General features: G+C 34.6%; 2 protein-coding genes across 3 annotated transcripts in view; both read left to right on the top strand.

The window, feature by feature from the left end:
- The window catches only part of dock11 (dedicator of cytokinesis 11), a 37,147-nt gene extending 26,092 nt beyond the window's left edge, over positions 1–11,055 (top strand). For both annotated transcript variants that reach the window (XM_077741723.1, XM_077741722.1), the window contains 13 exons: positions 868–1,050; positions 1,116–1,229; positions 2,761–2,976; positions 3,363–3,420; positions 3,494–3,600; positions 3,682–3,804; positions 4,853–4,966; positions 5,543–5,689; positions 5,763–5,973; positions 7,885–8,075; positions 8,141–8,241; positions 8,380–8,518; positions 10,177–11,055. In XM_077741723.1, coding sequence (XP_077597849.1) covers positions 868–1,050; positions 1,116–1,229; positions 2,761–2,976; positions 3,363–3,420; positions 3,494–3,600; positions 3,682–3,804; positions 4,853–4,966; positions 5,543–5,689; positions 5,763–5,973; positions 7,885–8,075; positions 8,141–8,241; positions 8,380–8,518; positions 10,177–10,266 — 1,794 coding nt within the window. In that variant the 3' untranslated portion in view covers positions 10,267–11,055. The remainder of the gene's footprint in view (positions 1–867; positions 1,051–1,115; positions 1,230–2,760; positions 2,977–3,362; positions 3,421–3,493; positions 3,601–3,681; positions 3,805–4,852; positions 4,967–5,542; positions 5,690–5,762; positions 5,974–7,884; positions 8,076–8,140; positions 8,242–8,379; positions 8,519–10,176) is intronic.
- A 6,652-nt stretch (positions 11,056–17,707) lies between these two features.
- Positions 17,708–21,434, top strand: il13ra1 (interleukin 13 receptor, alpha 1). Its single transcript, XM_077741721.1, has 10 exons — positions 17,708–18,115; positions 18,373–18,518; positions 19,056–19,182; positions 19,251–19,350; positions 19,421–19,614; positions 19,682–19,815; positions 20,792–20,915; positions 20,988–21,084; positions 21,149–21,224; positions 21,304–21,434. The coding sequence occupies exons 1-10, from the start codon at positions 18,055–18,057 to the stop codon at positions 21,388–21,390; spliced, it is 1,146 nt and encodes a 381-aa protein (XP_077597847.1). The 5' UTR covers positions 17,708–18,054; the 3' UTR covers positions 21,391–21,434.
- Positions 21,435–21,866: the final 432 nt, after the last annotated feature.

The following is a 21,866-nucleotide window of genomic DNA, read 5'->3' as shown; positions in this document are numbered from 1 at the left end:
TCACGGTCCGAATTTGGCCCCCGGACCGATGTTTTGTCATGTACTATACCAAGGGCGACTTATAATCCAGTGCGCCTTGTATATGGACCAATACTAAAATTGTTAGCACGATAAAATGAAATAAATTAGTCGATAGGGTACACAAAGGGTGTCAGACTCGGGTTGGTTTGCGGGTCACTTTAACGTCAATTTGAATTCACGTGGGCTGGACCATTTTAGATATAATATTTTGATTTTTTTTTTTTATAAATGGATTAAAAGAACTGGATTAAAGTCCCTGAATATTCAGTTTTTTTATAGGTCTAAAACAATGTTTATTTTAGCTTTTTTAATATATATTTTTTTAGATTTTACAAAATTAAACTAGTAGTTTTCTAGTGTGTACTATATCAAATTCTAGTACGTCAGAAAATATAGTAGTCAACAATAACAGGTATGGGTTCGAGAAAATACAGCAAAACTTCTACTTACAGAATTTTTTCTCATTTTAAACATTAAAAAGTGGGAGGGGCTTAGGAGTTTTCTTTAAGCTTTTTAAAATATTTTTTTTAGATTTTTCAAAGTGATTTTTTAACTAAAAACACTGAAAAAAAATGATACAAATATTACAATATTCTATTAAAAAGGGGAAAAATCAGGAAATTTAATATACATCTATACACTTCATTTTAATTTGATCCTAAAACAGAAAGACAGCACTCATGATTTACTTTTCCCGGGCCACACAAAATGAAGCAGCGTACCAGAATTGGCCCCCGGGCCGCCACTTTGACACATGTGTACTATACGTTATAAAAAGTCCAACCGATATGAAAATTGCCTTCCTTGAATAAAAGCTGGGAATTGACCAACGCTTCATCTCACCAGTTCCCCTCAGTGTTATTCAAAGGTCGCGTGACCCTTTGCGAGCTCCTGTGCTGCGAAGTGCTCAAGTGCTGCGTCTCCAAGATGGCGGCTCTAAGGTCCGAAGCTTCTGCGCTACTCTACCTGCTCATGAGGAACAACTACGAATACACCAAAAGAAAGACCTTCCTGCGTACGCACCTGCAGGTAGAGTCCGAAAACTGCCCGCCCGCCCTAGCTTTCGACGCTTACTTTGGTCTATCTCCCTCCAGATCATCATCGCCGTGAGCCAGCTGATTTCCGACATGGCACTGAGCGGAAGTTCGCGTTTCCAAGAGTCGCTTTCCATCATCAACAACTTTGCCAACAGTGACAAGGCTATGAAGGTAGTGTTGGGATGGGGTCATTTTTAAACTTGTGTTATTTCGGAATTTGCTCTATGCAATTACCGTATTTTCACGACTATAAGGCGCACTTAAAAGTCTTACATTTTATCCAAAATAGACGTATATCCAATTATAGATGTATATTAAAAATTCTTAATTTTCCCCCTTTTTAATCAATAATTGTAATTTTTTAATTCATTTTTTCGGTGGTTTTAGTTCAAAAGTCAATTTGTAATATCTAAAAATATATTTTAAAAAAGCTAAAATAAACATTGTTTTAGAACTAGAAAAAAACAGAATATTCAGGGCTTTAAATCCAGTTCTTTTAATCCATTTTCTTTTAAAAAGTATCTAAATATTATTATTCACGACTATAAGGCACACTTAAAAGTCTTAAATTTTCTCCAAAATAGACGGTGCGCCTTATAATCCAGTGCGCCTTATATATGGAGAAAAAAAAAAAGAAAAAAAAAAAACCACCACTGTCGGATATTAAAAAAACACAAACGCCTGAACTGAAACAATACTGTGAAATATGCAGATGCCATTTTGGTTTACAAAATCTTCCATCATATAGCTCCTCCGCCACTGCAAGATTTTATACAAAAAAATCCAAAACATCAACAATGGCTGGCTCTAGAGGTGACTGTAAAGTAGTGAGTGCTTCATACCTGGAAGTCAATAGCAATTGCCATATTTTCACGACTATAAGGCGCACTTAAAAGTCTTAAATTTCTTTCAAAATAGACAGACAGTACGCCTTATAATACAGGCTACAATCTTACATATTTTCATCTATATGTGGAGTAACATGAATATAAATACAGTCATACCTCTACTTATGAATGCCTCTAGGTACGAAATTTTCAGGATACAACATTTTACATGCAAATGAGTGACTTGAGTTAAGAAAAAGATCCAAGTTACACAATGCCACCCCAAAAAGTACGTCTTTCATACAAAATTGGGACACTTTGACCAATTTTAAAGGGCTTAGTTATAAAAGATACAGTATTTTCACAACTGTAAGGCACAATTAAAAGTCTTACATTTTCTCCAAAATATAATCCAGCCTTATATATGGAAAAAAATTAAAATATGTCATTCATTGACAGTGCGCCTTAAAATGTGATGCGCCTTATATATGTGAAAATACAATTCTCATTTTTTTAAACAAAAAAAATCCCCAAAATATTTTTAAAAATTCAAAAATCAAAACAAATAATGAATCAACCCTAAAAAAATATTGACTCATTTTTTCCTTTACATTTTCAATACAAATAATTCAACAATAAATAATACACTAATCATTTAAAACCCTGACTATTAAAATAAATACTTTCTCCCCTTTTTTTATATTAAAAATACAACTAAAACCTGCCAACTTTTTTGCTAACTTGAACATTTATACTTACGAAATTTTCAAGTTACCAAAAAATGTTCCGAAGCCTAATAATTTCATAAGTAGAGGTATAAACATGTTCAGTATGAGTATCAATCAATATGAGTCATTACATTTCTTCTATATTAGTCCACAGGGTTCCCTTCAGAGGTCAAAGGTCTAACCAAGCGTATTCGTACGGTTTTGATGGCCACGGCTCAAATGCGGGAACACGAAAAAGACCCCGAAATGTTACTGGACCTACAATACAGCCTAGCACGCTCCTACGCCAGCACCCCCGAACTAAGACGAACATGGTTGGACAGCATGGCTCGCGCACACCTAAAAAATAATGATCTTTCCGAGGTATGATTTGTTTTATTTTTTTATTACCATCATGTGGGCGAAACAAATATTCTGTATTATAGCAACCAATTCAGGGGAATATGTTTTTCCAGTGAAGAAGTCTCATTAGAAGTATTGAATCGAGAGTACGTGTTAATGCTTGCTTTTTCATTCCTTTCTCAAGTTCCAAAGAGATCCAAAGGGTTTTTCTAACTTTTTAGACACCACCCAAAAAATACACAATGAAGATGAAAGAAAAAATTAATATCCACATGTTTTATTTGATCAGAAGTCAAGAGCTATTAAACGTTAAACTAGAAATTCTAAAACGACGAATAATAACTATTCAAAAATTTTGACCTATACTCCAGAAAATACGGCATTTAAATTGTGTATTATTCCCATAGGCTGCTATGTGTCACGTCCACGTTGCTGCGCTGGTTGCCGAGTACCTTCACAGGAAAAGTAAGACCAAAAAACTTGTTTACAACCTTAAAACAACCCCAATAAACCCACCAATGTACTTCCCAATGGATAGAATTGTTCCCAAGTGGACTTGCTGCCTTTAAAAAGGTGACATTGAACATTGAAGAGGAAGCCGCCATGAAGGAAGACACAGGGATGCAAGATGTTTATTACAGCGAGGTTATTTAACCGTGTCTCGAAACTGTTTCATTTCATTCAAACAAGTGAAATTAAAGTTTTTTTTTTACAATTTGTCGTCAGGAAGTGCTGGTGGAGCACCTGGAAGTTTGCGTGGAGATGCTGTGGAAAGCAGAGCGCTACGAACTGATTACGCATATCGCTAAACTTGCTATCCCTTGCTATGAGAGGCGCCATGAATATGAGGTACCATAAGTTTTAGTATTAGGTTGTTAGTTTTTTATTCTGTTTCGATCCTGGTGTAAGGGAACCCTTAACATTTTTACGTGAATTACAAAATGTTGCTTCTTTCATTTTAGGGCTTCCCAAAAAAAAATCCTGGTTGTAAAATAGCTAACATTCTTTTCGCATTTAAAAAATGAATAATTATTAAGAAGTTTATCATAGAGAAAATGCCCACTGACCACAAAAAAGAGGAAAAAAGTGAATATCCATATGTTCTATTTGATAATCCTGTTTGTAAAATAGCTAACATTTTTCTTGCATTTAAAAAATGAATAATTATTAGGAAGTTTATCATAGGGAAAATGCCCACTGATTGCAAAAAAAGTCAAGAAAAGTACACCTAAAATAGCTCTTTTTCAGATTGGACTATTTATTTATGTTAATCAAAATACTAAAACATTGATTTTGAAATAATGAAAAGGCACTATTTAATTAACTAGCTCCATCTAGCTCTATTTAGGATTCTTATGGAAGCTATAATCACTGATACTTCCAACATATTTTGCGAGCCAATAAAAATTTAATTTGGACACCACTAGTATTAAAAAAATACTTCCCATCCCTGCCAATCACGTGCTGTTAAGTGTCTAAAACAATTAGGGACGGGTGATAAAATGATAACAATAATTATCGTGTAATTATTATTGTCAATGATAATATTCAAAAACTTGATATTTTTTTAAAGTTGCAATTACAATACCTGTCCACCATATATAACAAGGGCGCTATTGCGAGATGAAAACTATTTCCAGATGCTCAGGAGAAGAAGAGAATGATGGAGAAACATGTTTTAGCATGTTAGCAATAGAGGCTAACATAGAGCATGAATGCAAAAAGGACAATAATACTAAATAAGTGATTATGAGATGCAGGATAACAATGAGTTGACCCACTAAAAGATCCAAGTGTATTTTGAAAAAAAAAATATATATATATATATATATTTTTATTGTGGTATTTTTTGTCATATCTCCCAGCTGTACTTAGAATATAATTAACTTTCTTCCAGAAACTGAGCCGACTGTACAACACACTGCACAGAGCCTACAATAAAATCATGGAGGTCATCCAAACCGGTCGAAGGCTGCTCGGAACTTACTTCAGGGTGGCCTTTTACGGACAGGTACAATCTTCATTTCTGTAATATTACCGGTAAAGTAGTCTCATATTTAATCGAGGTATTTAAACAAAACTGTGAACCTACTTTGAACTTCTCTATGCTGCTTTTCTATGACTTCCTTGTCTCTCACAAGAAAGCTACTATGACAATTTTGCAAGAGTGAATCATAATATTTCACAATATCTTTGTGAATTGTTAGAATACAGTGTTCCCTCGGTTATCGCGGTTAATGGGGACTGGGACCACCCGCGAAGTAGGGATTTCCCTTCAAAAATGCTTAATTATTTTTTTAATTCAATTTTTTAAATTATTTTTTTTATTCATTTTTTAATTTATTTTTTTATTTTTTTTATTTTTTTAAAACATTTTTTACCGTAAACCATATAGAATACGGGTTGAGAGAGTGAAATTCATGTTATAACAAAAAAAAACTGTAAAATATGTTGTTCCAATGTAATATTTGTATATTTTTTTTTCCCCAAAAAAATCCGCGAAGCTCTGAGTCCGCGGTAGCTGAACCACGAAGTAGCGAGGGAACACTGTACTTTATTTAGTCCTTGTTTTGTGTTTTTTACACAGGGCTTTTTTGAGGAAGAGGACGGGAAGGAGTACATTTACAAAGAGCCTAAATTGACTGGACTTTCGGAAATTTCCCAGCGTCTAATGACGCTCTACGGGGAAAAGTTTGGACCAGAAAATGTTAAGATTATTCAAGACTCCAACAAGGTAGGGTTAAAAAACAACAACAACAATAAACAGAACAACAATTGTGTCTCATACAGAGTTTGCGTCCTTTAAGGTGAACCCCAAAGATTTGGATGCTAGGTTCGCCTACGTACAGGTGACCTTCGTCAAGCCTTACTTTGAAGAGAAAGAGGCGCCGGAAAAGAAGACAGATTTTGAAAAGTGCCATAATATCAACCGCTTCGTGTTTGAGACGCCGTACACACTTTCGGGGAAAAAGCATGGCGGCGTGGAGGAGCAGTGCAAGAGGAAGACGGTGCTCACAAGTACGGTGTAGTTATCACAGAGGGCATTTCAGGGCGTATCCCTTTCTTTCTGTTGTGTGCAGTCTGTGTACAAGTGCTCATCAAATGGATGGCAATTAGTCTCTTAATGTAATTGGAAAAACTGGTTCCCTGAACTAAGTTCCTCCTTCTTGCTTCTTTGTTTTCGTCATTGTTTACAAGATTGAGGTCATTCCGGGATTGGAGGACGATTCACTGGTCCTAATGGGAAATATTAAAAAAAAAAATGGTTCAAAATATATTTGAACTCACTGACACCTAAAACCTATCTGTAGTAGCAGTTGCAGCAATAGTAGCAGTAGTAGCAGTAGTAGCAGTAGTAGCAGTAGTAGCAGTAGTAGCAGTAGTAGTAGCAGTAGTAGCAGTAGTAGTAGCAGTAGTAGCAGTAGTAGTGCTAGTGGTGGTGATAGTATTAATAGTGGTAGTGGTGGTGGTGGTAGTATTAATAGGGGTAGTGGTGGTGGTAGTATTAATAGTGGTAGTGGTGGTGGTAGTATTAATAGTGGTGGTGGTGGTAGTATTAATAGTGGTAGTGGTGGTGGTGGTAGTATTAATAGTGGTAGTGGTAGTGGTGGTGGTAGTATTAATAGTGGTAGTGGTGGTGGTAGTATTAATAGTGGTAGTGGTGGTGGTAGTATTAATAGTGGTGGTGGTGGTGGTGGTATTAGTAGTAGTAGTGATAATAGTAGTAGTAATAATAATAATAGTAGTAGTAGTGATAATAGTAGTAGAAGCAGTAATAATAGTAGTAGTAGCAGTAGTAATAGTAGTAGTAATAATAGTAGTACCTTTCAACAACAACAACAACAGGTAAACCTTTCAGCAAACGCTAATCCCTTCAACAACAAAAGGTAACCCTTTCAGCAAAAACTAATCCCTTCAACAACAACAGGTAAGCCTTTCAGAAAAAGATAATCCCTGCAATAACAACAGCTAATCCTTTCAGTAACAGTAATTCTTTCCTATCACCTTTCAAATCTTCAATAAAATTGTAAACTGGAAGGATTTAAGTTGTTCTTGTGAGAAGATCTGGGGCCCCTTTTTCAAGTTTGGGGCAAAATTTGAAGAAAGTAGAACAGAATTTGACAGTAGTAGTAATGGTAGTAGTAGGAGGGGTGTTTTTTATGGTGGTGATAGTAGTAGTAATAGTAGTGGGAGTAGTAGGAGGGGTAGTTTCTATGGTGGTGATAGGAGTAGTAATAGTATTGTTAGTAGTAGGAGGGGTAGATTTTATGGTGGTGATATTAGTAGTAATAGTGGTGGTAGTAGGAGGAGTAGTTTTTCTGGTGGTGATAGTAGTAGTAATAGTAGTGGTAGTAGTAGGAGGGGTAGTTTCTATGTTGGTGATAGTAGTAGTAATAGTGGTAGCAGTAGGAGGGGTAGTTTCTATGGTGGTGGTAGTAGTAGTAATAGTAGTGGTAGTAGTAGGAGGCTTAGTTTTTATGTTGGTGATAGTAGTAGTAATAGTGGTAGCAGAAGGAGGGGTCGTTTCTATGGTGGTGGTAGTAGTAGTAATAGTAGTGGTAGTAGTAGGAGGCATAGTTTTTATGGTGGTGATAGTAGTAGTAATAGTAGTGGTAGTAGTAGGAGGTGTAGTTTTTATGGTGGTGGTAGTGGTGGGAGTGGTAGTTGTGATAGTAGGAGTAGGGGGTGTAGTTTTTATGGTGGTGGTAGTAGTGGGAGTGGTAGTTGTGATAGTAGTAGTAGGGGGTTTTGTTATGTATACACCAGATGATGCTGTAGTAGTAGGAAAATACACATGAACGTTCAATTCCTTTTTAATCATTTAATTTTCTTTCAAGAAAAGACCGTAATATATATTTTTTTATATTATATCTTTATAATATTGGGACTCATTTTGTATTTTTTCACCAAATCGCCTTCTTTCCTCAGCGGCCAACACTTTCCCTTACGTGAAGAAGCGTATCGAAGTGATTGGGGAAAAGCACGTGGACTTAAGGCCGGTGGATGTGGCCATCGATGAGATGAAGTCTCGCACCGCCGACCTGCAGAAGTTGTGCTCCGGGGCGGAAGTGGACATGATCCAACTCCAGCTCAAACTTCAGGGCTGCGTGTCCGTGCAGGTGCGACACTCCCGGATAGACCACCAAATCCGGTTGCGTGATCCCTCTCTGTCTTCCCCTTGCAGGTAAATGCCGGCCCTCTAGCCTATGCTCGAGCATTCCTGGATGACAGCAAATCCAGCCAATCAGGAGGCAAGAAAGTGAAAGAGCTTAAAGAGATTTTCAGGTAAGCTTAGTAGTACATTTTTCATGATATGAGCCAGTTTTTTTTGCTATAGGGGAATATAGGTGACTGCCCAGGGCTCTTGATGTATTTGGGAGTGCTTGAAAAATGAAATGAAAATGAAATAATGTGTTTTTGCAGACGTTTTGTGGAGGCATGTGGTGTGGCTCTGGATATTAATGAGCGTCTGATTAAGGAAGACCAGTTTGAGTACCATGAGGGTCTCAAGGGTAATTTTAAAGACATGGTGAAGGAACTCTCGGAAATCATCCATGAGCAGGTAGACCAATCACTTTGGGTTAAATGTAATTAATTGATTAATAAATTGATAGGTTTTGTTGGATTTTTTAATATAAAAAGGGAAAAGGTATTTTTTTTAATATTCAGGGTTTTATATGACTGTTGTGTTATTTATTGTTGAATTATTTGGGTTGGAAATTTAAAGGAAAAAAGGCAATATTTTTAGGGTTAATTAAGTATTTGGTTTTAATTTTTGGATTTTTTAAAACATTTGGGGGATTGAAAAAGGGTGCTTTGGGAATATTCAGGATTTTTTTAGATTTATAAAAATGAATATCGCATTATTTATTGTTTATTTTTTGTATTGAAAATTTAAAGGAAAAAAATCAATATTTTTTTAGGGTTAATTCATTATTTGGTTTTATTTTTTTTAATTTTTAAAAATATGGGGATTGAAAAAAATGAGGGAAAAATTGAGAATATTCAGGGTTTTTATTTAGATGAAAAATTACCATAATTTCACAAATATAAGGCGCACCACATTTTAAGGCGCACTGTGAATGAATGACACATTTTTTTTCTTCCCCACACTATTTTGGAGAAAATTAAAGACTTTATAATTGTAAAAAATACGGTATCTTTTATATATAATATATTTTAAGAAACTAATTTTATTTTATTCATTGCGTTTTTAAACATTTACTGGAAAAGGCTTTCACAGGCCAGACAAAATGACGCCAAGGGCCAGATTTGGCCCCTGGGTTGCCAGTTTGACACGTGTCTTAGATTATTGATCTGTGCAGTGGTTATGTAAGGCGTCATTTAGCATGAGTGGGAATTGAACCAATTATTTATTTATCTCCCTGAAAAAAGTCAGATATGTGGTATGCATTGATTGGCAATTGATGCCATTGATGTTTTCAGACTAACTGGATTTTATTTGTGCTTTTTTTCCAACTGTGCTCTCCCTCAGCTTTAAGGAAAACAGGTAATTTAAAAAAGAAAAGGTCCGAAAAATATCTAAAATTCATCCATTTAAAAAAAATTATTCATTTTTCATTTATTTTTTATTTATCAACTTATTTATGACCTGCTTTCAAACCAGTATCATGAATTTAGTAGTATTTTTTAAAATTTATATTAGCATACACACTTATTTTTTTATATATTAACTTATTTATGACCAGCTTTCAATCCAATATCATAAATTTTGTAGTATTTAAAAAATATATATATATTAGCACCTAGCTAAGTATACGCACTCTTTCCCTTGATCTGTGAATGTATTTATTTTTTATTTATTAATTTATTTATGACCTGCTTTCAATCCAATATCATGAATTTTGTAGTATTTAAAAATATATGTATTAGCACTTAGCTTAGCATACGCACTTTTTCCCTTGATCTATGAATTTTTTTATTTATTAACTTATTTATGACCAGTTTTCAATGCAATATCATGAATTTTGTAGTATTTTTTTATTTATATTAGCATGTAGCTTAGCATAGTTACTCTTTCCCTTGATCTATTCATTTATTTATATTTTTATGTATTTATTAACTTATTTATGACCTATTTATATCTACAAATGTCTTTTTACTGTGTCTGTATTCTCACCCCTATTGTGACAATGATATTTCCCATATACGGGATGAATAAAGTGATCTAATCTAATCAAATCTAATCTAAATTTTCAGTTCTACCAGGCAGGGATGATGCGTTCACTCCTCCAAAACTCCCTCAACGTGTTCCGCGCCATCAGCGGGACTTCAACCGACCTCGTTTGACTCCGTCTAGCCAAAGTCATCGCGGGGAAACCAGTTTTCAGGTGCGCCGAAGAATTTAATTTAGCAAATCAAGTCATGTTCCAAGGTTCTGCTTTTCTTGCAGTCGTGCAGGACACCAATTTGTTTTACTCTGACATTTCTGTAAACACAGCCAAGCTTTTTTTATTTTTTTTTTAGCCTGAAATGTAAACAAATGGGTCATGTTTAAAGTTTCAAGACTCACACACAGTTCCCTCCTGTTCTTGGAAAGTGCTACACTGAATATCCGCCAAGTAAATTGTACATAAACTCACCAAAAATGCTTGTAAGTACCGGAAATATTTATATTTATCACATGTTTTGTTGACTTTATTTTGCATTACAGTTGACAGAATATCTTATCCTATGGAATTCTTTGTACAGGTTACAACCCTCCCCATAAAAGAAAAGATCAACAAAAGCTTGGATTTCTTTTTTAAAAATTATTATTATTTTTTTTTTATTGAAATGAAGTGTTAAGTTAAGCAAACAATGTGTTAAAATGAATTTCTATCTGACAGTGAACATAATGACTAAAGGGCGATGACTTTATTGCGCCTACTCACAGTGGGCGTGGCTTATGTATTGGGAAACCACCCACAATCCTAAATCCAGCCAGCAGAGCAAGTATAACACGGTGTCCGACGAATACTCCTGCTATATATCCTCTTTCCTCAGCTCTTTTTCCGTGAATTTCTCTTCCCTTCTCTCTCTCGATAACTTTAAAACTCCACAACTTAACCGTAAACGACGTCAAGAGTGAAGAATGCTTTTAATCTGGGTTTTTTTTCTCAACGCGTTGGGGACTTCGACTCCACTCAACGAAACAGGTAAGCTAATTTTCAGCCTCAGGTTGTTGACATTTTTGCACCTGGATTTAATTACATAATTTTTACGACTTTTCTTATATAAGCCTTATGCTTATATATAATTACCACAATGTTTTTTCACTTTTTAAGGTATGGGTACATTAATATTTAGTTTTAGTTCACCAATGCGTGCTTATTTTTTTATAAATTAACTATCACTTAACTATTTGTTATATAATTCAGCATTTATTGCACTTAACTGCATTATTTTGTATTTTTAAGGTCGTTTTCTGCCGCCTACCAACCTGTCACATGAATGGCTCGACGTTTTTACAGTGAAAGTGTTCTGGCTTAAGCCCAACAATTTGCCAGAAAATTGTAAAATTCTATACAGCTATGAAAAGGGTGAAAAAACCATGTGGACCAGTTTTAAAAAGACTCTCCTTAAGTCTGATGATGGATTTCCCGGTTGGAACTTCACCGTCCGAACAACCGGCAGCTGTGGAGAGGAAAGCGAACCTGCGTCAATTTTTATTGATACTCCTGAACCAAGAGGTACAAACTGTCATTCCTTCTACGTAAAATCATCATATCCTAATTTAAAGACAATCTAGCCTTCAAATTTTTGCATAAAACGACCCATAACTTTTGAAATTTCTTAGCTAGATACTCCTCATTAATTTATAATAAACTCGGAAAGCTCATTCGATTAATTATGTGTTTACAATATTTAGTCATAGGTCACTATTCCGACATCAGTATAAATATTTGTCTATGTAGCTAAACACCGTGCGAAATAACTACAAACACTAATACCGTATTTATAAGATGACCCTATAAGCCACACCCTTAAAATTGAAAATATGGACCTAATGTTATGTACTTGTCACGTTATAGTTGGACCTAAATGCATGTGTTGTTGTAATAAAACCTTAATAACGGACTTGGCAATAAATAACAAAATAAAACCTGACATGGAGAAACATGCATTGCAAGGTAGGATGAAGTAAACAACAAATCATATGACCTGATAATGACTAACGAACACGCAGGTTTTGAATAGACACACAAGAGCTGATTACCAAGTACCCGCAAGAAGCAAACAAACCAACCAAAACCACAACTAACTCTTGTTAATTTTACATATTTGTTTTTTTTTTAAAATAAATGTTGACTTAAAACACTGTTAGGGGTCAAAGCAAAACAATATGTGTATGAAAATGTTATTTTTAAGTGGCAGGCCAAATGATTAAAAAAATTTAAATATATAGTCCAGATAATACATTAGTTTCATTTGTCCTTTATAGAATAGTCTCATTTATTTAGGTTAGGGTTGCCAAATAATGCTTTCCAATAATTGTTTAATTTTTTTTGGACTTGACAGCTAAACTGGCAACAGACTTCAGTTTTTTTTTAAAATAACTCGATTAGATACACTGTTGGGGTCAAATTTAAAAAAAATAATAATAAAATTGTTATTTTTAAGTGTCAGGCCAAGCCAAATGATGAAAAAATGTCATATATACAGTTTAGATAATACAGTAATTTCATTTGTCTTTTATACAATAGTCTTCATTTTAGGATAGGGTTGCCAAATAATGCTTTCCAGTATTTTTATTCTTTTTTTTTTGGACTGGACAGCTAAACTGGCAAAATACTTTTTAAAAAAAATGACTAAAAAGACTGTTGGGTGTCAAAGTAAAAGAAAATATAAATAAAAGTGTTATTTTTAAGTTGCAGGCCAATCCAAACGATGAAAAAATGCAATATATATAGTCCACATAATACCGTAATGTTATTTGTCCTTTGTCTCATTTATTTAGGATAGGGTTGCCAAATAATGCTTTCCAGTAATTGTTTTTGTTTTTTGACAGCTAAACTGGCAACCGACTTCAAATGTATAGTTCATGCGGATAACATGAAATGCTCCTGGATTCCGAACCATCCCTCCGTTAACCTAAATCTGTCTTACAGGTGAGAAAAACAAATAAAAATGTCGTAAACAAATTGTTAAGAGTGAGACCGCCACAACACTTGATCATGTCATCACAGGTTTTGTGGCCAAACTGAAGAAATCCCCTTGAAACAGTGCGATTGGCCTTTTAACGACGGGATCCGAAAAGGCTGCAGGCTGAGTCATAAATTCGTCCTCCAAGACGTCTGCATGCTCTTGTCAAGCGACCAATCCAAGAGCACGTTTAGGCCTTTACTAGGTTTGTTAAGTATTCGCCGCTCTGGCATCTTCGCCGAAAATCTTCTAAACACGTGATACTTTTTTTTCTTCAGTTTTAGACCCACCCAAACTGAATATAAGTGTTAAAAGTGACCTTTTCATCCTGAGTTGGACACCCCCAGTGGTGGGGAAGGAGTGTGGTTGGAGCTACGAGTTGTGCTACTACCGACGCGGAGAACAGGTACTTTAAACTCGCCCTAAAAAAAATTAAAATGACAATTTTTGGGAGTGACTTCATGAATTTTATTAATGTACTTTATCCAGGTTTGCAAAGAATACACAAGAGAGGAGACGTCAATTCCGTATGATGAAAAATGTCGTTTTGATTTCCAAGTACGGGTCAAAAGTTGCAAGTACTGCAAACATCTTGAAAGTGACTTCAGTCCACTTTTGTCTCACGGTAAGTAAACATTGTCTAAATGCATACATATATATTTTTACCCAGATACTTATATTATAGTTAGATTTACAGTGGTGTCTTTATTAACAAAATTAACTTGAAACACAAAATACAACAGAAAATGGTCTAATAATGATAATACAAAAGCATTTTAAGGACATTAGCAAGGATGCTAACGTTAGCATATAAACAGTACTTAGGTACTGAAACCATTTTTATACCCAGATACTAATATTATAATTAGATTTACAGTAGTACCTCTACTTACAAAATAAAATTGTTTTTAAATGAATAATTAAAATAAAAACAATTCAAAGACATTAGCAACGATGCTAATGTTAGCATATAAACACATGGTACCATTACTTACAAAATTAACTTGATTTTTTTATATATACAGCAGTATTTTATACGTAAATTATCAAATTCTTTAAAACAATACTAAAAAACAACTAAACCCTTTAAAATGATCAATGTCGGAATTTTGAATGAAAAATAAACACAAAAACAACAGAAAATGATAATGCAATAACATTTCAAGGACATTAGCAAGGATGCTAACATTAGCACATAAACACATTTACCTCTACTTACAAATTAACTTATTTTCTAACTTGTTTTTCTTAACATAGCAGTATTTTATATGAAAATTCTCTTATTCTTTAAACAATCCTAAAAAAAACCCCAAAAAATAGCAAGGATGCTAACATTAGCACACAAACACATAACATATTGCAAATAAATACATTAACAATCCCACATTTAACCTTCTAAAAAATCCTGTGTGCTACTTAGCAGAAATTTTTCATCAACATGACAAATAAACCCCCAAAAATCTCATCTGCCACAGGGGTGAATGACTCTCGCGAATTCCCGCTGATAGCAGTGATCATCGCTACCACCGTGTTCCTGTCTATCGCCGTACTTTTAACATGCTACTGCTTAAGAAGGTACGCTAATTCCTCGCTAAAGTCATAATTAGTCCTGATCAAACCTGTTATCCCGTATTTACAGGAACCATTCGGTCCTCTACCCCATCATTCCCGACCCATCGGCATTTTTAAATGACATGATGATTGGCGTAAGCACCGAAGTGAAGGTAACAAAGACTTACAACCAATGTTCCCTCTAAATCAACCTCTGCCGATAACTGCCCTTATAAATGATTATGATTCCCCGTACAAACCCACCAAAAAAACGTACAAACACCGTACAATGCATGTTTACTCGCGGTAACTCGTTTCTTACAATGTGGCTCCTCCATGCTTGCTTCCACGATATTTACCGTATTTTCACGACTATAAGGCGCACTTAAAAGTCATAAATTTTCTCCAAAATAGACAGGGCGCCTTATAATCCAGTGCGCCTTATATATGGAAAAAAAGTGCCATTCATTGAGGGTGTGCCTTATAATGCGATGCGCCTTATAATGTGGTGCGCCTTATATATGGAAAATACGGTATTTAGCTTCTACAGTCAAGTTTGAAATAGAATAAGGCTGGAAAACAACAAAATCTGTACTGAAACAGATAAATGCAAAAAAAAATTGAATAAACAATATTACTTCAAACAATAGTGGCTTCCACGCAGAATAAAAACAAAAAAATCCTAAAAAAAATGTACTGTATTTTCACGACTATAAGGCCCATTTAAGTCTTAGATTTTTCTCCAAAATAGACAGGGCGCCTTAAAATCCAGTGCGCCGTATATATATAAAAAAAAATAAAATGTGTCATTCATTGAGGGCGCGCCTTATAATCCAGTGCGCCTTATATATGGAAAAAAAATAAAATGTGTCATTCATTGAGGGTGCGCCTTATAGTCGTGAAAATACGGTAAATAAAATCCAAACTATTTTTTTTTTGTTTTTTTTTTCTGATGTTTACACCAGTATGTTTTTCATGTATTACAGCATGTTTTACATGAAAAATTACAGGGAACATTGCTCACAACCATTATCCCCTTGACATAAGAGCTAATTTCTTCTATTCTTTTTCCAAAGGGCTCCACAAATATCTACACCCCCGCACCGGAATTAATAGAAAGCTGCAAAATTATGGAAGCTTATGAAAAACCTCAACTCCCGTTGAGTAAAGAAACGCTACGAGGAAATGCACCTTATCTTTAACTGCCAGGTAGGGCACACACACAACTGCCAGGTGACTTTTCGAGAGGCGTGGCTGCCGTAAAAACTGAAAACAAAAAAAGCTGACGGAAGAGTTTACATGTGGAGACCCTCAAAAAGTGGTTTCTATTTTTTTTTGTTTTCGTCTAACTTGCACTTTGATTCCTTCACTTTTGTCATTTGTTCAACTCAGGAAAGTTTTCATAGTCACTGTTTATTTTGTTACAAGGCGATGCTGATTTATCGTATTTTCCGGACTATAAGTCGCAGTTTTCCATACTTACGTCTTTTCATTTCCTTCTTGTTCTTTTTTAGGCTGTACTTATGTGATTTTTTTTAATATGTTACATTACCAGGGTCTTCTTTTGTCTTTTGTTTGCTATTTTTCTGGGGAATTTTAAAGAAATACTTGCCAAAATTGCAATTTATCCTTTATTTTTTTGGCTGGTGCGACTTATAGTCTGAAAAATACGATAATTTATTTTCTAAGCATGCACTTTCATTCTTATAAATACTCGGTAATACCTCGCTACTTCACAGATCTACTATAATAATACTATCATGAAGAAAAAGTTAATTTTTAATATTAAATGGAAAGCATAAAAACATATTGCGGTTATTCAACTATTACGGCAAGACCTGGAACTTGTGAACTGTGATAAACGAGGTATTACTGTAGTCACCGATGGAGCCGGAATTTTTACCGCTAATGACAAGTACGCTTGGGAATTACGTTTTTCAATATGGAGGGGTGAAGGAGAACCAATGTGACTAAATATTTTGATGTAAAATAGCAACACTAGTGTACAGTTTAAAATGTGTATTTAATGTACCATATTTTTTCGCGTTGGGTATATTTTTAAGTCAAAAGGGTACGGCTTATATGCTCACAATTCTTGCTATAATCTTTTTTTACCAGTAGATGTCAGCAAAGTGACATTTACTATTTGTTGGTTATTTTCTGTTTTGCAGTAAGAAAACAACTATTACGGGATTAATTCATTATTTATGGTATTGACCCTAATAATGTGCTTTTGATTGATACAGTATTGCAGAAATATAATTAAGATTTTCCCTTCCAAGTAACACATTTGTATTAAAACTACAAATATGGAGGTGAAAATTGTGAATCGGGGGCAGCTTATACGTGAAAAATTGTCAAATTCAAAGATTTTAAGGCAATTTTAAGGGCTTATATACGAGAAATTGTGAAATTCAACGGTTTTAGGGCAATTTTAAGGGGCGGCTTATTTGCGAGAAATTGTGGAATTTAACGGTTATAAGGCAATTTTAAGGAACGGCTTATATGTGAGAAATTGTGAAATTCAACGGTTTTAAGGGGGCGGCTTATATTTGAGTAAATATGGTATGTGCAGATTATTTCTTACCTTTGCAGAATTGTGTGAATATGCATGATAAATGTGAAAAAAAGTAAAAATGAGATATTTTATATGATAGCTGTTAAGTTAGTTTATATTGTATGTATGTATGTATGTATTGCTTTTGGAGGTATCCAATCAAAGGGCACTCCTAAATGTTGTTTTAAACGTATTTATTGAATGTAAGGTTTTGGTTGTTTTGGTGAAACAAACACAAAAATATCAAAGTCAAAGTCACTGTACTTCTTGACCTGAAAATAAAATAGTTTTGGAATATTTTTACTGCATTTCAATGGATATATGGTGACATTCCATTCTACTCAATACATATTAGACCTAATGTACTGCTTCAAGATGGCCGCCAGTTAATAACAGCACCCTTTCTGACTTTTACCATCTAGCAGTATATATATGATAACTACAAAATCAGATTTATTCCCACGAATAATTCCAAAAAAGCCACCAGACTTGTTTTTTATTAAGATCCAATCGCACATATTTAAATTCTATAAGTAAAAAAAATACTTTTATTTTGAAAAGCAAGTCAAGAATCATTTTTACTCCAACTCCCACTCCTGTTACTATACTCAATGCTATGTCATTTTTCATATTTGTTATTCAGGAGGAGTTATAGAGGGGAAATAGAGTACTAAAAGAAGGAAATGCTCCGCCCATTTTCTCCAATTTTTGTTGAGAATGCGCTTTTCCTCCGAAGCAGGAAGGGTGACTACTTTGCTTTTACTGGAAACTCTCAACATTTTACATCTGGATTAAATAATACAAATCAGCTTTAATGGATTGTCTTTAAAAGAAAATATTTAAATATGTTTTTAATATGTTTAATACTTTGCTTTTTGGTTGCAGTTGAGCCTCAAAAACAATCAGGTAAGTTCCAAAAAAGTTTTTTACTTGGTTAGATATGTTATTTTTTCATCATAATCCAACAAAATACTTAAAAAAATCGATATATTTATGTCCTCCAATACCCATTAATGTACCATTTTTCAAAGTACTTCTACTTACAAAATGAATTGGTTCCAGAACTTGAGTATTTCGTAAGTAGAGCAGTACTTTATATGTAAAAACCAAAGAAAATGATGTATTCATGTAATTAAATGCTAAAAATGATGTCCGTTTTACAGGTGAACTCTCGCCACCTTACAACTTGACCCTTGATTGGCTGAGTGACTTCGAGCCGCACCTGCGCTGGTCGCATCAGCGTTTAGCGCCATCTTGTGGCTACAAAGTCTCGTGGACAACAGCTGAGAAGAACAGCAGAACAGAGCGAGTAAGTTCCATGTTGTGATTGGACTAAACAATAGAGCTAATAAATGAATTAATTTAAGTTTCAGGCCTAACCAAACTATGAAAAACAAGTGCGGCTTATAGTCCAGATATACGGTATTTGCTTTTTAATGAGAATCAAATGTTTTTTTTTTTTAACTTTCAAATGCGAATGTTCAGATTTTTTTTGTCTGATTGTGCTCTGTGATTGGCTGACCACTGATGGAGAATGTCCAGGATAGGTTCCAGCACCCCCCGCGAGCCTTGGAGGGATAATAAATTAATTCATATAAATTTTAGGCCCAGCCAAATTATGAAAAACAAGTGCGCCTTATAGTCCAGAAATACGGTAACCATATTTTTCTGTTTATTTATTTAGTAATTAATCTAATTATATATTCATTTATTTGTTTGTTCATTTGTCCATTAATTTATTTATTTATTCATCTGTGTACTAATGTCTTTATTAATCTATTTTTTTAATGTTTTTATTTTATTTTTTTATTGCTTTTAAAAAAATATTTATTGATTTTTTTTTAAGGATCAGCAAAAAGAGGGCGTGTCCATCCCCAACCTCATCATGGAAGGCGGGTCCATTTTCTTCTCTGTTCAGACCACCTGCAACCAAAACCAGAGTCAACCTGTTTACCTTAATGTCACCTATCCAGGTCATCAAAATTTCAATAATCATCTTTTCGGACCATTTTTAACATTCATATGCCTTTTTTTTTTTTAGAGCTGGTGAATAACGTGCAGTGCGACATCATCTCTTCCACCTTAACGCGATGCACTTGGGCGCCACTCCGGTTAATTCCGGATTTGTCTTTCTTTTACCGGTATGACGTTTTCCCTGTTTTTATTCATCGGGAACATTTGGAGGAATCGACTAATGTTCCTTGATGTAAGGTTGGTGGACGAGTTGGATGACTCCGCCCCCGAAGGCGTGTCCTTGTCAGAGTGTCCTCGCTACCTGATGACTCGCGGTGTGAGGACGGGGTGCCGATTGACGTCCCGGGCTTGTCAATCCGTGACCGTGCTGTTTAACGGCACCGTGGACGGAAGTCCGGTCAGGAACACCTTCCAGAAAAAAGTTGTTGGAGGTAGAGATCGCACCTGGTCTGCAAATGAATGCCTTTTGACCTTTTGACCTTTTGGCAATGTTTTCAGTTCGTCCACGTCCGCTAAGATGGAATGTGAGTCAAGTGGTGGACGGGTTCAACCTGAGTTGGACGCCTCCTGATGTCCTGCGTCTGGAAAACTGGAGGTTTATCATCAATTACACCGAGTGTGACAGCACCAAGGTTAGAAAGTGGATATATACATATACATATATGTATTTTTATGCAAAAAAACATCTACACATATACATATACACAAAACACATATACACATATACACATATACACATATACACATATACACATATACACATATACATATACACATATACACGTATACACATATACACATATACATATACACAAAACACATATACACATATACACATATACACATATACACATGTGCATATGTGCACATATACACATATACACATATACACATATACACATATACACATATACACATATACACATATACACATATACACATATACACATATACACATACACACGTACACATGTACACATGTACACATATATACACATATACACATACACACATACACATGTACACATACATATATACACATATACATACACTGTATACACACATATATTCACATACATATTTTCACATATACATATATACACATATACATATATACACATATACACACATACACATATATACACATATATACACATACATATATACATATATACACATATACATATATACACATACATATATTCACATATACATATATACACATATACATATTTACACATATACATATATACACATACATATATTCACGTATACATATATACACATACATATACATATATACACATACATATATTCACATATATACATATACACATATATACACATATATACACGTATACATATATACACATATACATATATACATATATACATATATACACATATACATATACGTATACACATACATATACATATATACACATATACATATACATATACACATACATATACATATATACACATATACATATAATATATACAAAAAACAATGTCTTATATTTGGGCCAATACGATGTGTGAGTAAACTTATTCATGTGTATACACAAAAGTGCATATGTATATCTTTTTTTGTATACATATATCTAGAGGCAAATCGTTCAGGGGGCCACATGGATGTTGATGACCCGAGTGCCTCGCTGCCCCTACCGCTTGACTCTGAAAGCACAAAGCGACCGCGGCGAGACCGACTGGAGCCATGTCAAGTATTTCGGTAAACATGACTTATTGTTTTGCCCAAAAATGCCCCGCGGGTGGCCCTAAACTTGCTTATTTGAACTCACAGGGGCCGAAGAAGACCCCAACGCACTGCTGTACGCCGCCATCGTCGTCTCCATGCTGTGTGCCGGCCTCGTATTGCTCCTGGGTTTTTATTGGACGAGGTATGGAAATTGATAATATGAACCGTGCATTTCTATTGGTTGACCGTCATTTTTCTTAATTCAGGAACAAGGAACGTTTCTTCAAAAAAGTCCCCCAGCCACGAGACCTCCTCAGTGATATTCCTAATGGTAAAAATAAGGTAAGGATTTATTTTGGGAACAAAATGGAGGCTTTGCTAAAATATGATGCATTTAATTAATGTTATTTTCTTGTTATAGGGTGGATTTTACAACCTTAATTTTCCCATAAAGGAGGAAAAAGAGTGTCAAATCAGCGTGGTGAAGGATCAACAACTACTATTTTGACACAATTAATTTTTATAGGCCTATTTCTTGTCTTTTTTCTTTTTTTTTTTACCTTTTTGTACGCAAAAAAATGATTGTTTTTGGTCATTAAAAAACTGAAATATCAGCAACTTCCTTTTCTCATGTTATTTTAAAGCATAGTTAATACACTAATTATTTAATACATTGTTTTAGTTACACCGGCAAATACGTCTTTTTTATTGTACTTTTGAACTTTTTTTAACATTTTATTTTTTTAAAAGCCTATAGCTATTCAAACGTTTTTTTATTTAATAGTTTTGCACCATTAAAAAACAAAATATTAGCATGTAATGATGAATTTAATAGAAGTGAGAGACAGTTCACCAGTTTAGGGCGCCACAGTCCCATCTGCTGGCCATTTGGTGGTACTGCATTAAACGGCGAACTGGTCCTGATGCTGCACCAGCGATGCCCCGGATGCTCTTCGCTACATATTGCGACCCTGCGCGATATTT

This window comes from Stigmatopora nigra, chromosome 20 (genome assembly GCF_051989575.1).
Source record: "Stigmatopora nigra isolate UIUO_SnigA chromosome 20, RoL_Snig_1.1, whole genome shotgun sequence".
In the NCBI taxonomy this organism is placed as follows: Eukaryota; Metazoa; Chordata; class Actinopteri; order Syngnathiformes; family Syngnathidae; genus Stigmatopora; species Stigmatopora nigra.
Note: the sequence above shows the minus strand (reverse complement) of the source record. Positions and strands in the feature narration are given on the sequence as shown.

Bases quoted from the DNA above. Each gene is read 5' to 3' on its own strand.
- il13ra1 (XM_077741721.1), top strand. From the start codon at position 18,055: ATGTTTTTAATATGTTTAATACTTTGCTTTTTGGTTGCAGTTGAGCCT. The intron at 19,816-20,791 runs GTTAGAAAGTGG...ACATATATCTAG, and splicing joins CCGAGTGTGACAGCACCAAG to AGGCAAATCGTTCAGGGGGC. The intron at 20,916-20,987 runs GTAAACATGACT...TTGAACTCACAG, and splicing joins GAGCCATGTCAAGTATTTCG to GGGCCGAAGAAGACCCCAAC.